Source organism: Bufo gargarizans, chromosome 2 (assembly GCF_014858855.1).
Source record: "Bufo gargarizans isolate SCDJY-AF-19 chromosome 2, ASM1485885v1, whole genome shotgun sequence".
Lineage (NCBI taxonomy): Eukaryota > Metazoa > Chordata > Amphibia > Anura > Bufonidae > Bufo > Bufo gargarizans.
This window is the reverse complement of record NC_058081.1, coordinates 71,505,344-71,525,466: the sequence shown is the minus strand read 5'-3', so window position 1 is coordinate 71,525,466 and position 20,123 is coordinate 71,505,344. Positions and strand designations below refer to the sequence as shown.

General features: G+C 46.8%; 1 protein-coding gene across 1 annotated transcript in view; it reads left to right on the top strand.

Moving 5' to 3' along the window:
• The first annotated feature begins 1,704 nt into the window (after positions 1-1,704).
• The window catches only part of LOC122927132 (melanin-concentrating hormone receptor 1-like), a 29,881-nt gene continuing 11,462 nt past the window's right edge, over positions 1,705-20,123 (top strand). Inside the window, exon 1 of the mRNA XM_044278723.1 lies at positions 1,705-2,063. Within this exon, the coding sequence (XP_044134658.1) occupies positions 1,705-2,063 (359 nt within the window). The remainder of the gene's footprint in view (positions 2,064-20,123) is intronic.

Here is a 20,123-nt window from a genome sequence, read left to right as displayed (position 1 = left end):
TGGTTGGGAGCAGGTAAGTATTGCGCTTCTGTTTCAGGAGGCAAGCTGTGGGTATTAGATAAAATGTCATTATTACCGGAAAACCCCATTTAAAAGGAAGTAATTGGTAGAATGAAGAAAATGCAAAATAGGCAAATATTAGGTGAAAGAAGAAATGTAGACAGATGGACAGAGAAAACGTTGAGAAAGATGAAGAGGGGAAGAAAAGAGAAAGAAGAAGGTAGGAAAAGAATATGGAGAAATATCCATAGAGACAATTTTTAGGTGAATGTCCAATAGAAGAAAACGGGGCAAACAAGGAATATTAGCGCAAATAAGTAAAAAATAGTCATCTAGAGGTATAATTGGAATATATTGATTAGAGTCCAAGTATGTGAGAAATAACAGTGAGATAGACAGGATGGAAAGCACAAGACAGCTATACAAAGGAGAGTATGATATGTCATGGATAGGATAGAAAAGAAAGAGGAAATGGAAAGACGGCAGTGGATAGAAAGGAATAGACAGACTGGGAAAATATGTTTTAAGTGGGAGAGACTGGAAGAGGTAAGAGAATAAGAGGGGGTGAGTGCATAAGAACTGAGAAAGAGGAATAATAGAAAAGTGAGGACAGAATACAGGAAATAGAAGCATAGAACTGAAGAGAGTGCTTCAACAAAGAGAGCGCTGGGAAAGAGTGTACATGAGGGTGCGATAATGAGACCTAGACGCTGATGGACAGAATGGAGGGAGGACAGAATATGAGAATGACACTGCTGGAAGGGAATGAATAGGGGAAGAGAGGATGAATACAAAGAAAGACGGTGGTATAGAATAGGAGGGGGCGCATACAGAGGGGGACAGCAGAAGTGATCGGAAGGAGAGAATGGACAAGTACAACTAGACAGCCAGGCAGGAGAGACATAACACAGAGATCAGGAACAGAATTCAAGGGGCCAGCGGTAGAAAAGGCAGGAAGGAAAGAGGGGTTTATTAGAGGAGGGAGGGAAGCAGACTGTCAAGGCTAGATTTCAGTAGATTAGGTGTATGTCCCTTACCTAGTAGCCTTGCCATTTTCAATGCACTTCCGATCAACAAGTCGCAGGCAATCGGAGCAGGGATCTAGTCTGGGTGTCACATACTCACATGCAGGCGCAGACACACACAAGCTCACAGCTGTGGGAGGTAAGCCAGTGGATAAATATTGCGTATGGCGTGGATATGGCAAGTGCTGGGTTTTAGCCAAAATATGATGCAGATGTATAATAGAGGAATCTATCTTGTGCCTTGTGTTCCCAGCGAGCGACGTATAGATGGGCTGTGAGAGGCATGCGATATATCTCAGCAGGTTTTCTAAGCTGCAGTAAATGAGTGGCATTTGTTAATGCATTGCAGATGCAGTGCCGGGAGTTGTACAATGTACGCAGTGCTATAGAGCTGGGTGTATATATATATATATCATTGTATAGGATGTATATATGTTAGGCTGCAGACTTATACAGGTGCTGGATCTCTGCGGGTGCGGGAGGTGATTAACTACCTTTCTGTCCTTTATATTTCAGCTCTAGGTCTGGTATACAGGAAGGAAAGTGAGAAACGGTGAAAAGGAGGAAGATGAAGGTGAATCCCATCAAACTTAGAACATGAGAGAGTGAAGATTAGACGGGTGTGTGTGTGTAAGAATGAGGGGATCTCACTGTACGTTTGTTACACCCCTGTAACAGTATGACACCATCCCTTCCTTGGATGCCAACAACTCTGCCCCCCGCCACAGGTGTGGTGTCCCTCCGTGGTCCTGGGTGGGGAATAGTATATGGAATGATCTGTGGTTGTGGAGTCTTGTGCAATGGACTGGTACTAGCCGTACTTCTCAGCTGCAGGCACACCTTGGTGTCTGACCTGTATGTGGTGAACCTGGCCTTGGCGGACCTCCTCTCTTTACTTGGGATGCCTCTACTTATCCATCAGCTGCTCCATGATAGAGGCTGGGTCTTTGGAGATATTCTGTGTCGTGCTGTAACGGCCTTGGACCTGAACAACCAAATCACCGGTGTGGGCATTATTACGGCTCTCTGCGTTGACAGGTAATAATTCTGGAAGGATTTGATATTTTTTTTGCCAGAGCAGGTCCCTTACAATTAACTTTAAGACCTTGCATATGGTGTCCTGAAAGCCAAATCTGCTTAGATAGGCAACAATATGGTTGCTGGGCATGTAAACCTACATAATTAGGAAAAGATGCCACCCTGTAAATACCTGTAAGAATTACAATGCCGTATTAGTTTTTAACCAAATTTATCCAGACAAAACTACTACTAAGACTGGTTGAATATCATTTTTAAGCCTATGGACACAACATGATTTTCACATATAGTGGTTACCACTATGTTTCAGGCTACAATCTTTATTCCTTTAATCATTTCCAGACCCCTGATACTCAGTTTACAACTTTTTCCTAGTTTTAGGAATTTCTCATTTGGACGTGTTCCTATAAGCAATATATGTTAGATGTGGGAACTGTGTGTCCAGGATACTGCTGCCTTCACTAGCTCTCATGTATCAGCAAAGCTTCATTCCTAGACTGATTTCTCTCTTTATGTACAATGACCAGGGGCGGATTGGCCATAGACCTTAGAGGGAAATTTTCTGATGAGCCGATGCCTAAGGGGCCGTCCAAGCCCTTCTTTTTGCCGCTGGCAGGGTACATAATGAGCTCTCAGGGGTAATTAAAAATGTGAGAATCGGGTACTCATGTACCTGACCAATGACTTCACATGCCCTCCTGAATTCAACTGCTTCATATTTAGAGCAGAGACAACTGGAGGAGGAGGATAGAAAATGGCATCTATTGATGGCCACCACAGAGGGACAGCTTTTTAGGCAATATATTGTGTTGCTCTGTGGTATACAGTTGTGATGGTATTGCTGACCCCGCCAATTTAATTTACCTGTCCACCCCAGACAATGACTGATCTCCTCTCACTTATATTGACAGTCACTGAGAAGTGTGTAATTGCTCCTCCCTCTGCAGGATTGCCCTGGGTGCTCTGCTTTCTCTCTTCACTTGTACACAGTCTGAATGACTGCCTGCAGAGGTCCTTGGGTGTACTTTCCTCTGTATCTACAGCCTTTGTGAGCTGCACTCCTTGGATCCTCTCCCCCTTCTGCACACACTGATCTGCTGTGTACATCCTCCCCCTCCCTGCTGCTATCTTTAACACTGAGCGAAGGGGAGAGCAGAGAGCCATCAGAAATGGGAGCTCTGATAGATTAATGTCCAAATTCAGCACCACCACCAACTAGATGAAGGACTTACACATAGTCGGCAGAAGCAAAATATTAGGACATTTAAAAAAAAATACTATTTAGAAAGTTAGTTTGGAAGCAAGTGAAAAATTTTAAAAATTATAATGTGTCCATAGTCTTTAAACAGTTTGACAGCAGACAACCACTCAATAGGGAGCCATTTGCAAGCCTGCTTACATGGCTTCAGACATATCCAGAGCTTATTGGTAATTTAGGTCTTGGAAGAGAAGTGAAGAACAGTCTGCTAGGGCTAAAGCTTTCTGTCATTATTAATCTCGACATCCCTGTGATGTTCGTCCAACAAACTGAAAGCTGGAAACTGTCGTCTTTTGGATATTGGGGAAATGTCAAGTCCTGACTGATTGTACCAAAGGGACTTATAGTGTTCTATACCAGGGGCTAAGATTATATGGCATTGTATAGATATGGTACAGAATATGTTTCTGGGATATATGTCAAGCCGATCACTAAGAAATTGAAGCTGAAAGTAACTTTAAGTTGACTATTTTATGTTCTTCTTTCAAAGAACGGACCACCCCGAAATAGATCTCATGTGAATAAAAGATAATTTAAAGACTCTGCTTCCTACTGAGTCACGGTGTAATTATTGTCTGGTGATGCATTGGATTCATATACTTTACTTGGAAAAGAAGGAGGAGGCAATGCCCTTTATGTAGAGAGAGTGGCAAAAAACCTGCTTTAATACAAGGTATTAAGAAAAAGACTGCAATACTTTGAGTTGCCCTAGAAACTGGAAAGAAAAAAGGAGGAGAGCCATTAATTACGGGGTGACCCATAAAAGTGCATATGATAATGGAAAACAACCTTCTGCTGAAAGCTATGGATGAGACTTTAAGGGTGACAGCTATTAGTAATCAAGTGGGTTTTACAGGAAGAGTAATTTAGATTTAATATGAGGTTTCATTCTTGTTCCGGCTGTACAGATAAAAACGAGTGTGTATAATATTTGTTTTAATCAAACAATTCTTAAAACTTTCAAAATTGCCCCAAGCATGCAAATTTGGCACAAAGGTCCAGGAAACTTCACAACCCACTCCGCCTCCTTGCATCCCTGTCGTCAGAATACAGTTATCGGTTACGGATGCTACTTTTCTGTTAGACCTCATACACATGGCCAGGTCCACATGCATTCCATATTTTAGTCACACCCATCAATAGAAAGGTCTATTCTCACAACGCGGACCAGAATAGGGCGTGGTCCATGTCCGCAAAAAATATGGATGTGTGCACATCCCCATTCTGGTGGGATCGCCTAGCCATCTAATGTGTATGGGCACCTCCGGACTTTTTTTTGATGTCGGGAGAGAGAAGGGTAGGGCATTTTAAATTCCACCATGCCCATACTTTTCTTCTCGGGGAGATAAGTCACTACAAGAGTGCTCCAAACTCCCAAACTAATTTCACACTTGTTAGCCTCACTCTATCACACTCCTACAATAAACAGGACATACCTCCAAAAATCACATCTGCTATAGAGCTGTAGTAGTGCTGCACACTGCTGCGCTGTGGACGAGCAGCCATAAAGCATGGTAGAGTGTTGCTACAGGTAGCAGAGCTGTAGTAGTGCTGCACACTGCTGAGCTGTGGATGAGCAGCCATAAAGCAGAGTAGAGTGTTCCTACAGGTAGCAGAGCTGTAGTAGTGCTGCACACTGCTGAGCTGTGGATGAGCAGCCATAAAGCAGAGTAGAGTGTTCCTACAGGTAGCAGAGCTGTAGTAGTGCTGCACACTGCTGAGCTGTGGATGAGCAGCCATAAAGCAGAGTAGAGTGTTCCTACAGGTAGCAGAGCTGTAGTAGTGCTGGACACTGGTAAGCTGTTGGACGAGCAGCCATAAAGCAGAGTGCTATTAGATGTAGCTGTATCAGGACCAATAAAGCAAAACATGTATTGTGAAGCAGAGGTAGTGTCAGAACTAACAAACTGACAGGCGGCAGGGATGCTGAAGAATCTGAATAATTAGGCAGCGTACCTCTACCAGAGCCAGGTTCAAATAACCCAGCAGAGTGACATCACTGCTCTGCGCCAGGTTGCCATGGAAACCTGATGTCCAGAGGAAGCAGATAATCCGGAGTGAAGAGTGGAGCAGGACAGCACACAGTGCTGGATCTGAGACAGGTGAAGAATAAAGCCTCATTCACACGTCAGTGTTTCACGGACGTATGCTGTACGTGTTCTCCACGGACAGCACACCTCCCCATTCATTTTAATGTGTGTATTCAGACATCAGTGTTTTAGCACGGTCCGTGGGTCATAGTTTTTAGCACAGATGCATGCCATATTTTGGTCATGTTCACAGATCCATCATGTCCATTAACCCCTTAAGGACCTGACTCATTTTTACCTTAAGGACCAGGCCATTTTTTGCAAATCTGACCAGTGTCACTTTATGTGTGAATAACTTTAAAACGCTTTTACTTATCCAGGCCATTCTGAGATTGTTTTTTCATAACATGTACTTCATGACACTGGTAAAAAGGAGTAAAAAAAAAAAATATAGATTTTTATTTATTAAAAAAATACCAAATTTACCAAAAATTTTGAAAAATTAGCAAATTTCCAAGCTTCAATTTCTCTACTTCTATAATACATAGTAATACTTCCAAAAATAGTTATTAATTTACATCCCCCATATGTCTACTTAATGTTTGGATCATTTTGGGAATTACATTTTATTTTTTGGGGACGTTACAAGGCTTAGAAGTTTAGAAGCAAATCTTGAAATGTTTCAGAAATTTTCAAAAACCCACTTTTTAAGGACCAGTTCAGATCTGAAGTCACTTTGTGAGGCTTACATAATAGAAACCGCCCATAAAGGACCCCATATTGGAAACTACACCCCTCAAGGTATTCAAAACTGATTTTACAAACTTTGTTAACCCTTTAGATGTTCCACAAGAGTTATTGGCAAATGGAGATGAAATTTCAGAATTTAAATTTTTAGGCAAATTTTAAACCATTTTTTCCAGTAACAAAGCAAGGGTAAACAGCCAAACAAAACTCTACCCCATATGTGGTCGTAAACTACTGTCCGGGCACACGGCAGGGCACATAAGGAAAGGAACACCATATGGTTTCTGGAAGGCAAATTTTGCTGGACTGGTTTATTTACACCATGTCCCATTTGAAGCCCCCCTGATGCACCCCTAGAGTAGAAACTCCACAAAAGTGACCCCATTTTGGAAACTACGGAATAAGGTGGCAGCTTAGTTGGGACTATTTTTAGGGTACATATGATTTTTGGTTGCTCTATATTAAATCTATAATAAATTTTTGTGAGGCAAGGTTACAAAAAATTTAAATTCTGAAATTTCATCTCTATTTGCCAATAACTCTTGTGGAACATCTAAAGGGTTAAAAAAGTTTGTAAAATCAGTTTTGAATACCTTGAGGGGTGTAGTTTCTTAGATGGGGTCACTTTTATGTAGTTTCTACTCTAGGGGTGCATCAGGGGGGATTCAAATGGGATATGGTGTAAAAAAAAACAGTCCAGCAAAATCTGCGTTCCAAAAACCATATGGCGTTCCTTCCTTCTGCGCCCTGCCGTTTGGCCATACAGCATTTTACGACCACACATGGGGTGTTTCTGAAAACTACAGAATCAGGGCAATAAATATAGAGTTTTGTTTGACTGTTAACCCTTGCTTTGTTAATGGAAAAAATTGATTAAAATTGAAAATTTTGCAAAAAATAGCAGTTTTGGCACCGTTTATTTTTTTTGACTGTGTTCATTTGAGGGGTTATGTCATGTGTTATTTTGCAGATTTGTACGGATGCGGCAATACCTAATATGTCTACTTTTTTCAAATTCATTTAGGTTTTACACTATAATATCCTTTTTCTTAAAAAACAAAACAAAATTTTAGTATCTCCATAGTCTGAGAGTCAGTTTTTTATAGTTTTTAGCCTATATTCTTAAGTAGGGGCTCATTTTTTGCGGGATAAGAGGACGGTTTTATTGGCACTATTTTGGGGTGCATATGACTTTTTGATTGCTTGCTATTACACTTTTTTGTGATGTAAGGTGACAAAAAAAAAACGGGAACGTGTCATGGCCATACAGTAGAGTGGGGTCTGGTAGAGGATGTCCCCACTCCAGTACAGCCTGACACTTTTTTTTTACTAGGCCTATGTGCAGCACGAGGCCCCAAAACGTCCTCATCTCGGCTGCACTGACCAGAGTCCAGCCACCGGCCCTAGCGAAAAAGGAGCCCGGGTGTTGAGCAATGAACTGTTGGGCGTACAGGTTAGTTTGCTCCACCATCAGATTCACAAAGTGGTCACTGAAAAAAAAACTAACATGGGGCTCTCGGAGGCAAGCAGGGCGTATGCCTCCTCGGCCGAGAACGTCTGGCGGGCCATAGGGGGGTGTGTGTGTGCGTGTATGTGTGCGTGTGTGTAAAACTTTATTTAGTGTGTGTGGGGGCACGGGTTCTCGCGTACTTACCCTAAACCTAACAGAAAAGAAAAAAAAAAAGACCATAAAAATGTGAAAAAAAAAGAAAAAGACTCAAACTCGCTGATCAGCCGCCCGAAGCTGATCAGCGGTGGGGTGGGCGATGCGCTAACAGTGGCTGGACGCTAAGAGTGACGGCCACAGTCAGAGCACGCACACAAAAAGAAAAGTGCTTGCGCCCCAAAATATTTGTGTGGGGGGGGGGGGGAGCTGCAGCACCACTGGGGGGGTCTAGGGTCACACAGCTGAGTGTGCTGTGGACCCCAGACACCCGTGACCTCCCGCTAATCTGCTAGGCTGCTGCACCACGCGGTCATGAATTCAGTCACTTCAGAGCACAACCCCGTCGTGCGGTGCGTAATCCCGCAAGACCCGCCGCAGGAGGTCACGGGTCTTTCGTGATTATGCGCCGCAGGATGGGGTTGCGCTCTCAAGTGACTGAACTCATGCCCACGCAGCAGCCTAGCAGATCAGCGGACACGTACAAGGTGGGGGGAAAATTTCATAATATGAAGCAGTGTGTGGGCAAAATTGTGAGGCAGTGTGAGGGGCAGTGTGGCGGACAAATTACTTAATGGGGGACAGTGTGGAGGGCAAATTACTTAATGGGGACAGTGTGGCAGACAAATTACTTAATGGGGGCAGTGTGGGGGGCAAATTACTTAATGGGGGCAGTGTGGCGGACAATTACTTAATGGAGCAGTGTGGGGGCTAATTACATAATGTGGGGCAGTGTGGGGGCTAATTACAGAATGTGGGGCAGTGTGGGGGCAAATTACATAATGTGGGGCAGTGTAGGGGGGCAAATTACATAATGTGGGGCAGTGTGGGGGCAAATTACATAATGTGAGGCAGTGTGGGGGCAAATTACATAATGTGGGGCAGTGTGGGGGCAAATTACATAATGTGAGGCAGTGTGGGGGCAAATTACATAATGTGGGGCAGTGTGGGGGCAAATTACTTAATGGGGGCAGTGTGGAGAGCAAATTACATAATGGGGCAGTGTGGGGGCAGTATTACTAATTAGAGCATTCTAGAAGGGAATTACTATTGGTGGGACTATGAGGAGCACTATTACTATGGGGGCACTCATATTTCTTCAGGATAGTATTTGGGGGTATTGGGGGGCACAGCGAGCAGCAGGATAACACTGTGGGGACTCCAGGTTGGGGGATGATGATAGAAAAGTGAGGACACTAAGATGTCTGTGTGTCACACTCTGCAGAGACGAGGCGGCCTAGAGAAGTAGTCCGGACCGAATGGAGAAGATGAGGATCTACATCAGGTGAGACGTCACCTGGAGGCCCTGGATGTGACAGGTATGTGTCGATTTAGAGAACTGGGCCAGGGTTAATACAAAGTGTTAATATGCACTGTGGATATACAGTATTAGCCCTGTACTGTGTTGTCACTGTGGGGGGGGAGGGTCTGGACGTTGGGATCCCCCAAGATCTCCTGTATGGTACTCCGGATCTCCTTGTGCCCGGAGCGGTGGTCAACACTCCCCATCCATGTATCTATGAGAGAGCCGCAGATACAGCACTTGTGTATCTCCGAGTCTTCCATAGAGATACATGGAGGGGGAGTGTTGACCACACCACCGCTCCGTGCAGTGGTTGACACAGCTTATTTCTTGAGGACTGAGCCGGGGCGCCGTACGGGAGATCACGAGCATCCCAACGATCTTCGTGGGGGCCTCATGTTCGAGTTTGCCGCCTCTGATGAGGGGTGCTGGGCACCACGAGGCTCCTCTCTCCACGCTCCAGGACGCAGTGTGGAGAAGGAGGCAGAGCTGGGGGAAGTCAACAGCCCCTCCAGCCCGTGCAGCCAATCGTAAGCGATACTGAGAGGTGATGTCACCATCACCTCTCAGGATCTAAGGATGGTGATTGATTGGTGGTGTATTATCACACCACCGATCACCACCTATTCCGGGTTATCGGTTCACCAGAGACCCGAATAACCGGGAAAGTAGCAAACCGCAGGTCTTAATTGACCTGCGGTTTGCCGCGATCGCCGATACGGGGCACGGATTTGAGCACGGACACGGACGTGTGGATGAGGCTTAACTAGTCACTCCTACGCCCCAATGCAAAATTTGTAACAGGACCCAGCAGATAGCATGTGCAATTGTTATAACTGGTATTCTCTTATGTTGCAGAGGGGTCTTGTCACGGACGTTCCCGTGACAGGTGGCAGGAGATCGGTGAGACTGGCAACACGTGGTGTGATCTGACATGTTTTCCATTTGGATCAAATGACATGTTTCTGGTGCTTGCCACACCTTCTTTCCACAGGTGTGGCTATTATGTGGCTATTATGGTCACTACATGCTGTACATGTAGTCATATCTGGCCGGGACTTAAGGACCAGTGACGTACATGTACTGCATTGTGATGGGGTAGGTGCAGGAGCTGCGCCCGCTTGATCCGTGGCAGGGGTCCGGCAGTCACTGATAGCCGGACCCCTGCTGTATGCGCTGGCATTGGTGAAAACACAGATGGCGGCGCATTAACCCTCGCACTGCCGCTGACCGCGGCACATGCGATGTAAAGGGAGGGAGGGAGCCAGCCCGATGCCTTCCTTAGGCATTGTGGCTGCCTTCCGTGACAGCCTGTGAGATCCAGCCCCCTGTATTACACTGGTAATACACTTACAGCCAATGCATTACAATACAGAAGTATTGTAATGCATTGTAAAGGGGATCAGACCCCCAAAAGTTGAAGTCCCAGAGTGGTACAAAAAATAAAGTTAATTTAAAAAAATAATAATAATAAAGTTTTACAAAAAAAATGTAAAGTTTCAAGTAAAAAAAAAGTGTCCTTTTCCCAAAATATATATTTTTTTTTATTGTAAAAAATAGGGAAAAAAAGGAAAGTAGACATATTGCCCGGCTCTATAAAAATATTACATGAACTTACCCCTTAGGTGAATACAGTCAAAAAAATAAAATAAAAACTGCTAAAAAAAACATTTTTTTGTCACCTTACATCACTAAAAGTTCAACACCAAACAATCAAAAAGGCGTATGCCCCCCAAAATAGTACCAATCTAACCATCACCTCATCCCACAAAAAAATGAGCCCCTACTTAAGACAATCGCCCAAAAAATTTAAAAAAATATGGCTCTCAGACTTAGGAGACACTAAAACATTATTTTTTTTGTTTCAAAAATGCTTTTATTGTGTTAAATGTAAATAAAATAAAAAAAGTAGACATATTAGGTATTGCCGCATCCGTAACAACCTGCTTTATAAAAATACCACATGACCTAACCGTTCAGGTGAACACCGTAAAAAATATAAAATAAAAACGGTGTCAAAAAAGCTATTTTTTGTCACCTTACATCACAAAAAGTGTAATAGCAAGCAATCAAAAAGTCATATGCACCCCAAAATAGTACCAATCAAACCGTCATCTCATCCCGCAAAAAATGAGACCCTACCTAAGACCAGTGGCGTGCCTAGGGTGTTTGGCACCCAAGGCGGGTCCTTTCTCTGGCACCCCCCCAATACTTGACCACATACCTCTTACATCCAGGGACATCTCCTGTCATGTAGACCTTCTCTTTCCTCTTCTCCTCTGTTATGACAACATATGTATATACAGTAATTTCCCCCACGCTGCCCCATATAATAATTTCCCCCACACAGTAATTTGCCCCACACTGCCCCATACAGTAATTTCCCCCACACTGCTCCCACACAGTAATTTCCCCCACACTGCTCCCATACAGTAATTTCCCCCACACTACCCCATACAGTAATTTCCCCCACACTGCCCCATATAGTAATTTCCCCCACACTGCCCCATATAGTAATTTCCCCCACACTGCCCCCATATAGTAATTTGCCCCACACTGCCCCATATAGTAATTTCCCACACACTTCCCCATATAGTAATTTCCCCCACACTGCCCCCACACAGTAGTGTCCCCCATACTGCGCCCACACAGTAGTGTCCCCGACACAGTAAATTCCCCCACACTGCTCCCCACTACCCCTATATAATAATTTGCCCCACACAGTAGTTTCCCCCACATTGCCCCATATAGTAATTTGACTCCCACATAGTAATCCCTCCCATAATTATTGCCCCCACATAGTAACCCCTCCCATAATAATTTGCCCCCACACAGTATCCCACCATAATATTTTTCCCCCACATGTCCTCCTGTGTCCCCCAAAGTTGGCACATACTGTAAAATAAAAAATAAAAAAACCTAAAAGCTAAATACTCACCTATGGCGCGCACACTTTACTGTCCTTCTGCGTCCTGGCACAGGCACACGTGATGACGTCATCGCGCACGCCTGCGCCGGGATTTCACTACCGCATAGGCCTCAGGACTACTAGTGCGGTGGGGCAGGCAGGGAACTATGCGCTCCCGTTCCCCACCGCAGTATGTGGGTGTCAGCACTCCAGCAATGTATTGATGGAAGCGCTCATTGCTTCTGGGCTTGGCACCCTCGTGGGAGCCAGCACCCGGGGCAGACATCTTCCCCCCCCCCCCCGCGCACACGCCACTGCCTAAGACAATCGCATAAAAAAAAAAAAAAAACTATGGCTCTCAGAATATGGATGTAACGGTCACGTACACACACACACAGGGGGGAGGATAGTGACCACTGTGCTCCACCCTCACCCCTGGCCTTGCCTACTTGCCTCACGAGTCCTGATGACAGGGGACAACTGGACGGCAGTCCCTAACTTAGGATACGTGCGGGAAGGACAGACAAGACAAATAACGGATAGTGAGCGGACCGGGTCAAAACCAAGAGGACAACGCAGTACAGAGGGATAAGCAAAGAATGGTCAGGAGAAGCCGGGGTCATAAATACCAGGAGAGTCGAGAAGTACCAAAGGAGTCCGCAAAGAATAGTCAGGTGGAAGAGGTCAAAATACCAGGAGGGATGCGCAGTACAGGAGGAGCAGGCAAAGGATCGTCAGGGAACAGGATCAGGTAAGTATACAGGTATCCAACAAACGCCAGGAACCTAAATTAACAGGCAACCTGTGGCCAGCAGGGTTTCTGTATTTATAGTGGGGAGTGAGGGTCATGTGACGTGGCCAGCGTCACATGATCGACCAGTCGAGCACCGAGTGATCAGCTCGGCGCTCAAGGCAGACCTAGGAGCAGGGAGCCTCCCAGCTAGCAAAGCCGCCCTGGGAACGAGGTCAAACACAGATCCTCGCTCCCGAAGCTAAGCAGCAGGTCTGCAGCTGATGGGAGACCGAGTGCGCCTTCGGCACCCCGTTGCAATGGAGACACTAAAACATGATTTTTTTTTTTTGTTTAAAAAATGCTGTTATTGTGTAGAACTTAAATAAAAAAGTATACATATTATGTATCACCGTGTCTGTAAGAACCTGCTGTATAAAAATATCACATGACCTAAAAATAAAGTGTCAAAAAAGCCATTTTTTGTCACCTTACATCACAAAAAGTGTAATACTAAGCGATCAAAAAGTCATATGCACCCTAAAATAGTATTAATCATACCGTCATCTCATACCACAAAAAATGAGCCCCTACATAAGACAGTCACCCAAAAAAAAAAAAAAACTATGGCTTTCAGAATACGGAGTCACAAAAAAAATATTTTTTTTCAAAAATGCTTTATTATGTAAAACTGAAACAAAGAACAAATAAAGTCATATTTGGTATTGTCATGTCCGTAACAGCCTGCTCTATAAAAATACCACATGATCTAACCTATCAGATGAACATTGTAAATAACAAAAAAATTAAAACAGCTTTTTTTTGTTACCTTGCCTCACAAGTAATTTAGAGCAATCAAAAATCATATGTACCCTAAGATAGTACCAACAAAACTGCCACCTTATCCCGTAGTTTCCAAAATGGGGTCATTTTTGGGGAGTTTCTACTCTAGGGGTGCATCAGTTTTTTTAAATGTGACACGGCAACTTAAAATTCTCCCAGTGAAATCTGCCTTCCAAAAACCATATGGCGTTTCTTTCCTTTTGCGGCCTGCTGTGTGCCCGTACAGCAGTTTACGACCACATATGGGGTGTTTCTGTAAACTACAGTATCAGGGTAATAAATATTGAGTTTTTTTGGGCTGTTAACCCTTGCTTTGTTCCTGGAAAAAAATTGATTAAAATGGAAAATCTGCCAAAAAAGTGAAATTCAGAAATTTCCATTTTGCTTTAATTCTTGTGGAACACCTAAAGGGTTAACAAAGTTTGTAATACCTTGAGGGGTGTAGTTTCTAAAATGGGGCCATTTATGGGTGATTTCTATTATGTAAGCCCCATAAAGTGACTTCAGACCTGAGCTGGTCCTTAAAAAGTGGGTTTTGGAAGTTTTCTGAAAAATGTCAACATTTGCTTCTAAACTTCTAAGCCTTCTAATTGTCATGGTCTTACCTCCTTGCTGTTCCCTTCGTTTGACATGTGCTGGCGGCCATCTTGGTTTCTGGGTTTTCTTGTAGCCTCCCACCCTGCGGCTCCTCCTTCCCACTGGGAGGAGCTGGATGCCTAGCTCATATATATAGGAGGTCTGTGGCTTCAGTTCCTTGCTTGGTCCTCCTGTGTTCACATGCTTCCAAGACTGCTGCTGCTTCTGGTTCCTGATCCTGGCCTCGTCTGACTACCCCGTTGGTTCCTGATTCCGGCTTCGTCTGACTACCCCGTTGGTTCCTGATTCCGGCTTCGTCTGACTACCCCGTTGGTTCCTGTTCCTGGCTTCGTCTGACTACCCTTCTGGTTCCTGACCTCTGTCTCCGCAAGACCCTGCTTCGGTTTAGCCATCCGTTCGGACTTTGCTACGGCTTGCTCTTCAATAAAACCTTCTTATTTTCCACTTATCTCTTGTTGTACGTCTGGTTCATGGTTCCATGACATTAGGACCAAGCCATGAATTCTGACGGTACAGGGCCACCCTCGCTACCTACGCTGGTTGCCAGACTTGATCAGCAGGATCACCTGTTGGGTCGGTTCGCTGTGGCGTTGCAAACCCTGCTTGAACGCACGGCTCATTTAGCTTCCGTTGCCGATGGGTCGGTTGTCGCTCCTGGGCCCGCTCCTACTGCCGCTCCGGTTGTTGCGCCAGAGTCTACCCTGACACCTGTTGCTGCGCCTGTGGTGTTTCAGGGTATGACCGGTTCTGCCCCCCTTCCACAGCGCTTTGGGGGAGAGCCAACTCAGTGCCGAGGTTTCCTTAACCAGGTGGGCATTTACTTCGAGTTGCTGCCACATGCCTTTCCTACTGAGAGATCAAGGGTGGGCTTCTTGATCTCGCTGCTCTCGGACAAGGCCTTGGCCTGGGCCAGCCCTTTATGGGAGAACAACAATCCGGTGGTTGCCGAGTTTTCCGGTTTTGTTGCTTCTCTTCGGAAGGTATTCGATGTGCCGGCTCGTGCTGCCTCTGCTGCGAAGCTCCTTATGTCCATCAGACAGGGTTCACGATCCGTAGCTGAATACGCCATTGAGTTTCGTACCCTGGCAGCAGAGGTGGGCTGGAATAATGAGGCTCTGGTCGCTGCTTTCTCTCATGGTCTCTCGGATGCCTTGAAGGATGAGGTTGCAGCTAAGGACCTACCAGTGGAGCTCGAGTCTCTTATTTCTTTCCTGATTTTGATTGACACCAGACTCAGGGAGAGACCTTCCTTTAAGGAGAGCCTGCGGAGGTCTCCTAACAGATTGGCGCCTACGTTTGCTGTCCCACCCGTGCCTCCCTCTCCTCCCACGCCTCCTGGGGATGACTTGTCTGGGGGTGAACCCATGCAGCGGGGGTTTGCTCGCCTGTCTGAGGGGGAGAGGGTACTCCGGAGACGCGAGGGCCGATGCATGTACTGTGGTCTCGGTGGGCATTTTCGGTTGGCATGTCCGAACCGTCCGGGAGAACGCTCGCACCTGAGGTCCTGTCGGGGGCAGATCTTGGGTGGAGTCTCCTCGTCCCCGGTTTCCCGTGTTGACAAACCACTGATCACGGTTGTCCTCTCCTGGGTCGGGGGCTCGGTGACGACCCAGGCGTTGGTGGACTCTGGTGCTGGTGGTTTGTTCATTGATAGAGTGTTCGTTGCCGCCAATTCCATTCCTCTGCAGCCTCGAGGTTCCCCACTGGCTCTTGAGGCGATAGACGGCAGACCCCTTCTGCCGCCACACGTGACTCATGAGACCCTTCCAGTGGGGATGGCCATTGGTGCCGTTCACAGAGAGTCGGTCTGTCTCCAGGTTATTTCGTCTCCACACTACTCGGTGGTCTTGGGGTACCCCTGGCTCCAGAAGCATAATCCGACTTTCGATTGGAGATCGGTCGAGATCCTCTCGTGGTCACCGCAGTGTGGGGCTAGTTGCATCCATGGGCCTGTCAAGTTGCTGTGTACTTCCTCGGACTCTCTGTTGCCTCCTGAATACGAAGAGTACCGGGATGTATTCGATAAGGTGCGCGCGGTTGCCCTACCTCCGCACCGCCCATACGATTGTGCCATAGAGTTACAATCCGGTGCCGTTCCTCCTCGTGGCAAAGTCTATCCACTGTCGGTAGCGGAGAATGAGGCCATGGAGGAGTACGTGAGGGAGGCGCTTTCACGCGGACACATTCGCAAATCCTCGTCCCCGGCAGGGGCTGGATTTTTCTTTGTGAAAAAGAAGGGCGGCGAGTTGAGGCCTTGCATCGATTACAGGGGTCTCAATCGCATCACGATCAAGAACGCTTACCCGATACCCTTGATTTCCGAGCTGTTCGATCGCCTCAAAGGGGCCACGGTCTTTACCAAACTCGACCTGAGGGCGGCATATAACCTGGTAAGGATCAAGGCGGGCGATGAGTGGAAGACCGCGTTTAACACCAGGACCGGTCATTATGAATCCTTGGTTATGCCCTTTGGGTTGTGCAATGCGCCCGCAGTCTTCCAGGAATTCATCAACGATGTTTTCCGTGACCTGTTGCAGCAGTGTGTGGTGGTCTATTTGGATGACATCTTGGTATATTCTGCATCCATGGAGGCCCACATTCTGGATGTCAGACGAGTGTTGCAACGCTTACGAGAGAACAAGCTGTTCGGTAAGCTTGAAAAATGCAAATTTCACCGATCCCAGGTAACCTTCTTAGGTTACATCATTTCCGCTGAGGGGTTCTCCATGGATCCTGAGAAGGTTTCGGCTGTCTTACAGTGGCCCCAGCCCAGTGGGCTTCGTGCCCTGCAGCGCTTTTTGGGCTTCGCCAATTATTATCGGAAGTTCATCAGGGACTTTTCCATGCTAGCCAAGCCTCTCACGGATCTGACCAGGAAGGGCAGTAATCCTCAGGTCTGGCCGCTCGAGGCCATCCGAGCTTTTGAGGCTCTAAAGTCCGCCTTTGTGTCGGCTCCGATTCTGTCGCATCCCAACCCTGGGTTGCCTTTTGTCCTCGAGGTGGACGCGTCTGAGACGGGAGTAGGCGCCCTCCTGTCTCAGCGTAGAACACCAGAGGGTCCTCTGCTTCCTTGTGGGTTTTACTCCCGGAAACTGTCTTCCGCGGAGTGCAACTATCAGATTGGTGACAGGGAGTTATTGGCCATCGTGCAGGCCCTTAAAGAATGGAGGCACTTGCTCGAGGGCTCGGTGGTTCCGGTTCTCATCCTGACGGACCACAAGAATCTGACCTACCTCTCTGAGGCCAAGAGATTGACACCACGTCAGGCCAGATGGGCTCTGTTCTTGTCACGTTTTAATTACGTGGTCTCCTACCTACCCGGCTCCAAGAACATCAGAGCGGATGCCTTATCACGGCAGTACTCCGAGCTGTCCGGGGAGGAGTCGATTCCGACTACGGTCATACCCCCGAATCAGATCCTGGCCGCTATTCGCACCAGCCTGACTTCTCCTCTGGGTGAGCAGATTTTGGCGGCTCAATCTGGTGCTCCCTCTGGGAGACCCAACGGCAGATGTTTTGTGCCTGAGGAGTTGCGCACTCGGTTGTTGCGAACCTACCATAACTCCAAGGCCGCGGGGCACCCTGGAAAGAATCAGCTGTCCTGGGCGGTTTCACGTCTGTTCTGGTGGCCTTCTCTACGTTCCGACATCGCCGCATATGTAGCGGCATGCTCCGTTTGTGCCCAGAGTAAGTCCCCTCGGCACCTTCCGTTGGGCCTTTTGCAACCCATAGCCACCGGGGAGCGTCCATGGTCACACCTGGGGATGGATTTCATTGTGGACCTCCCTGCATCCCGAGGCCATACGGTCATTCTCATGATTGTGGATCGGTTTTCCAAAATGTGCCACTGTGTTCCTCTCAAGAAGTTACCCTCTGCACAAGAGTTGGCCTCGATTTTTGCCAGGGAGGTCTTCCGGTTGCACGGTTTGCCCAAGGAGATTGTGTCGGATCGGGGGAGTCAGTTTGTGTCCAGGTTCTGGCGCGCCTTTTGCTCCCAGTTGGGGATTCATCTCTCTTTCTCCTCGGCCTACCACCCTCAGTCCAATGGGGCCGCAGAACGATCCAATCAGGCCTTGGAGCAATTCCTTCGTTGCTATGTCTCCGATCACCAAGACAATTGGGTTGACCTCCTGCCTTGGGCTGAGTTTGCCAGGAACACGGCGGTGAACTCTTCCTCTGGGACGTCTCCCTTCATGGCCAATTATGGGTTCCAACCTGCCGTGTTACCGGAGGTATTCTCTCCCCAGGATATTCCGGCTGTGGAGGATCACCTTTCCGTCCTACGTGCTTCTTGGGTACAGATCCAGAGGTCCCTTGAGGTCTCTGCGCAGCGCCAGAAACTCCAGGCTGATCGCAGACGAGCGCCCGCTCCTTCCTACCAGGTCGGAGACCGCGTATGGTTGTCCACCCGCAACCTCAACCTTCGAGTGCCCACTCCCAAGCTGGCGCCTCGCTTTGTTGGTCCCTTCCGAGTGCTTCGCAGGGTAAACCCGGTAGCCTATGCCCTTGCGCTTCCTCCTGGCATGCGGATCTCCAACGTGTTTCATGTCTCCCTGTTGAAGCCACTGGTGTGTAATCGTTTCACTTCCTCGATTCCTCGGCCTCGTCCGGTCCAAGTGGGCAATCGTGAGGAGTATGAGGTGAGCAATATCCTGGACTCACGCCTGGTCCGCGGCCGGGTGCAGTTTTTGGTCCATTGGCGTGGTTATGGTCCAGAGGAGCGTTCCTGGGTTCCCTCCGCAGATGTCCATGCTCCTGTCTTGCTCCGAGCCTTCCACGCACGCTTCCCTCAGAAACCGTTCCTTACTCCGCGGAGGAGGGGCCCTTGAGGGGGAGGTACTGTCATGGTCTTACCTCCTTGCTGTTCCCTTCGTTTGACATGTGCTGGCGGCCATCTTGGTTTCTGGGTTTTCTTGTAGCCTCCCACCCTGCGGCTCCTCCTTCCCACTGGGAGGAGCTGGATGCCTAGCTCATATATATAGGAGGTCTGTGGCTTCAGTTCCTTGCTTGGTCCTCCTGTGTTCACATGCTTCCAAGACTGCTGCTGCTTCTGGTTCCTGATCCTGGCCTCGTCTGACTACCCCGTTGGTTCCTGATTCCGGCTTCGTCTGACTACCCCGTTGGTTCCTGATTCCGGCTTCGTCTGACTACCCCGTTGGTTCCTGTTCCTGGCTTCGTCTGACTACCCTTCTGGTTCCTGACCTCTGTCTCCGCAAGACCCTGCTTCGGTTTAGCCATCCGTTCGGACTTTGCTACGGCTTGCTCTTCAATAAAACCTTCTTATTTTCCACTTATCTCTTGTTGTACGTCTGGTTCATGGTTCCATGACACTAATGTCCCAAAAAAAGAAAATGTAATTTACAAAATGATCCAAACACGAAGTAGACATATAGGAAATGTAAAGTAATAACTATTTTAGGAGGTAACACTATCTGTATTAAAAGCAGAGAAATAGAAATTTTGAAAATTGCTAATTTTTTCAAATTATTGGTAAATTTGGTATTTTTTCATAAATAAAAATGAAATATTTTGACTCAGATTTACCACTGTCATGAAGTCCAAATATGATGAGAAAACAATCTCAGAATGGCTTAGATAAGTAAAACCGTTTAAAAGTTATCATCACATAAATTGACACATGCCAGATTAGCAAAAAATGGCCTGGTCCTTAATGTGAAAAATGGCAGGGTCCTGAAGGGGTTAACCTTCTCTATTTGTTATTGTTTCTCCCACTATGCTATGCTGTTTATAGCTTTTGTTGGAGTTGTGGATAGCTGGTGTATGGATCTCATCTGAGTTCCTGGTGCTGCCATAGCCACTTGAAGTTAAGTGTTTTATTTCCCTTTTGTATTTTGTTTGGGTTATTTTGTGTGTGTTATTTTATTTTGTAGTGGCCCCCTTATAATGTGTGCCAGTAAAAAAATGCTCCTTTTTACAGCCGAAATGTCCCCATAGTGCTTTCTCCAATTACAAAATAATGA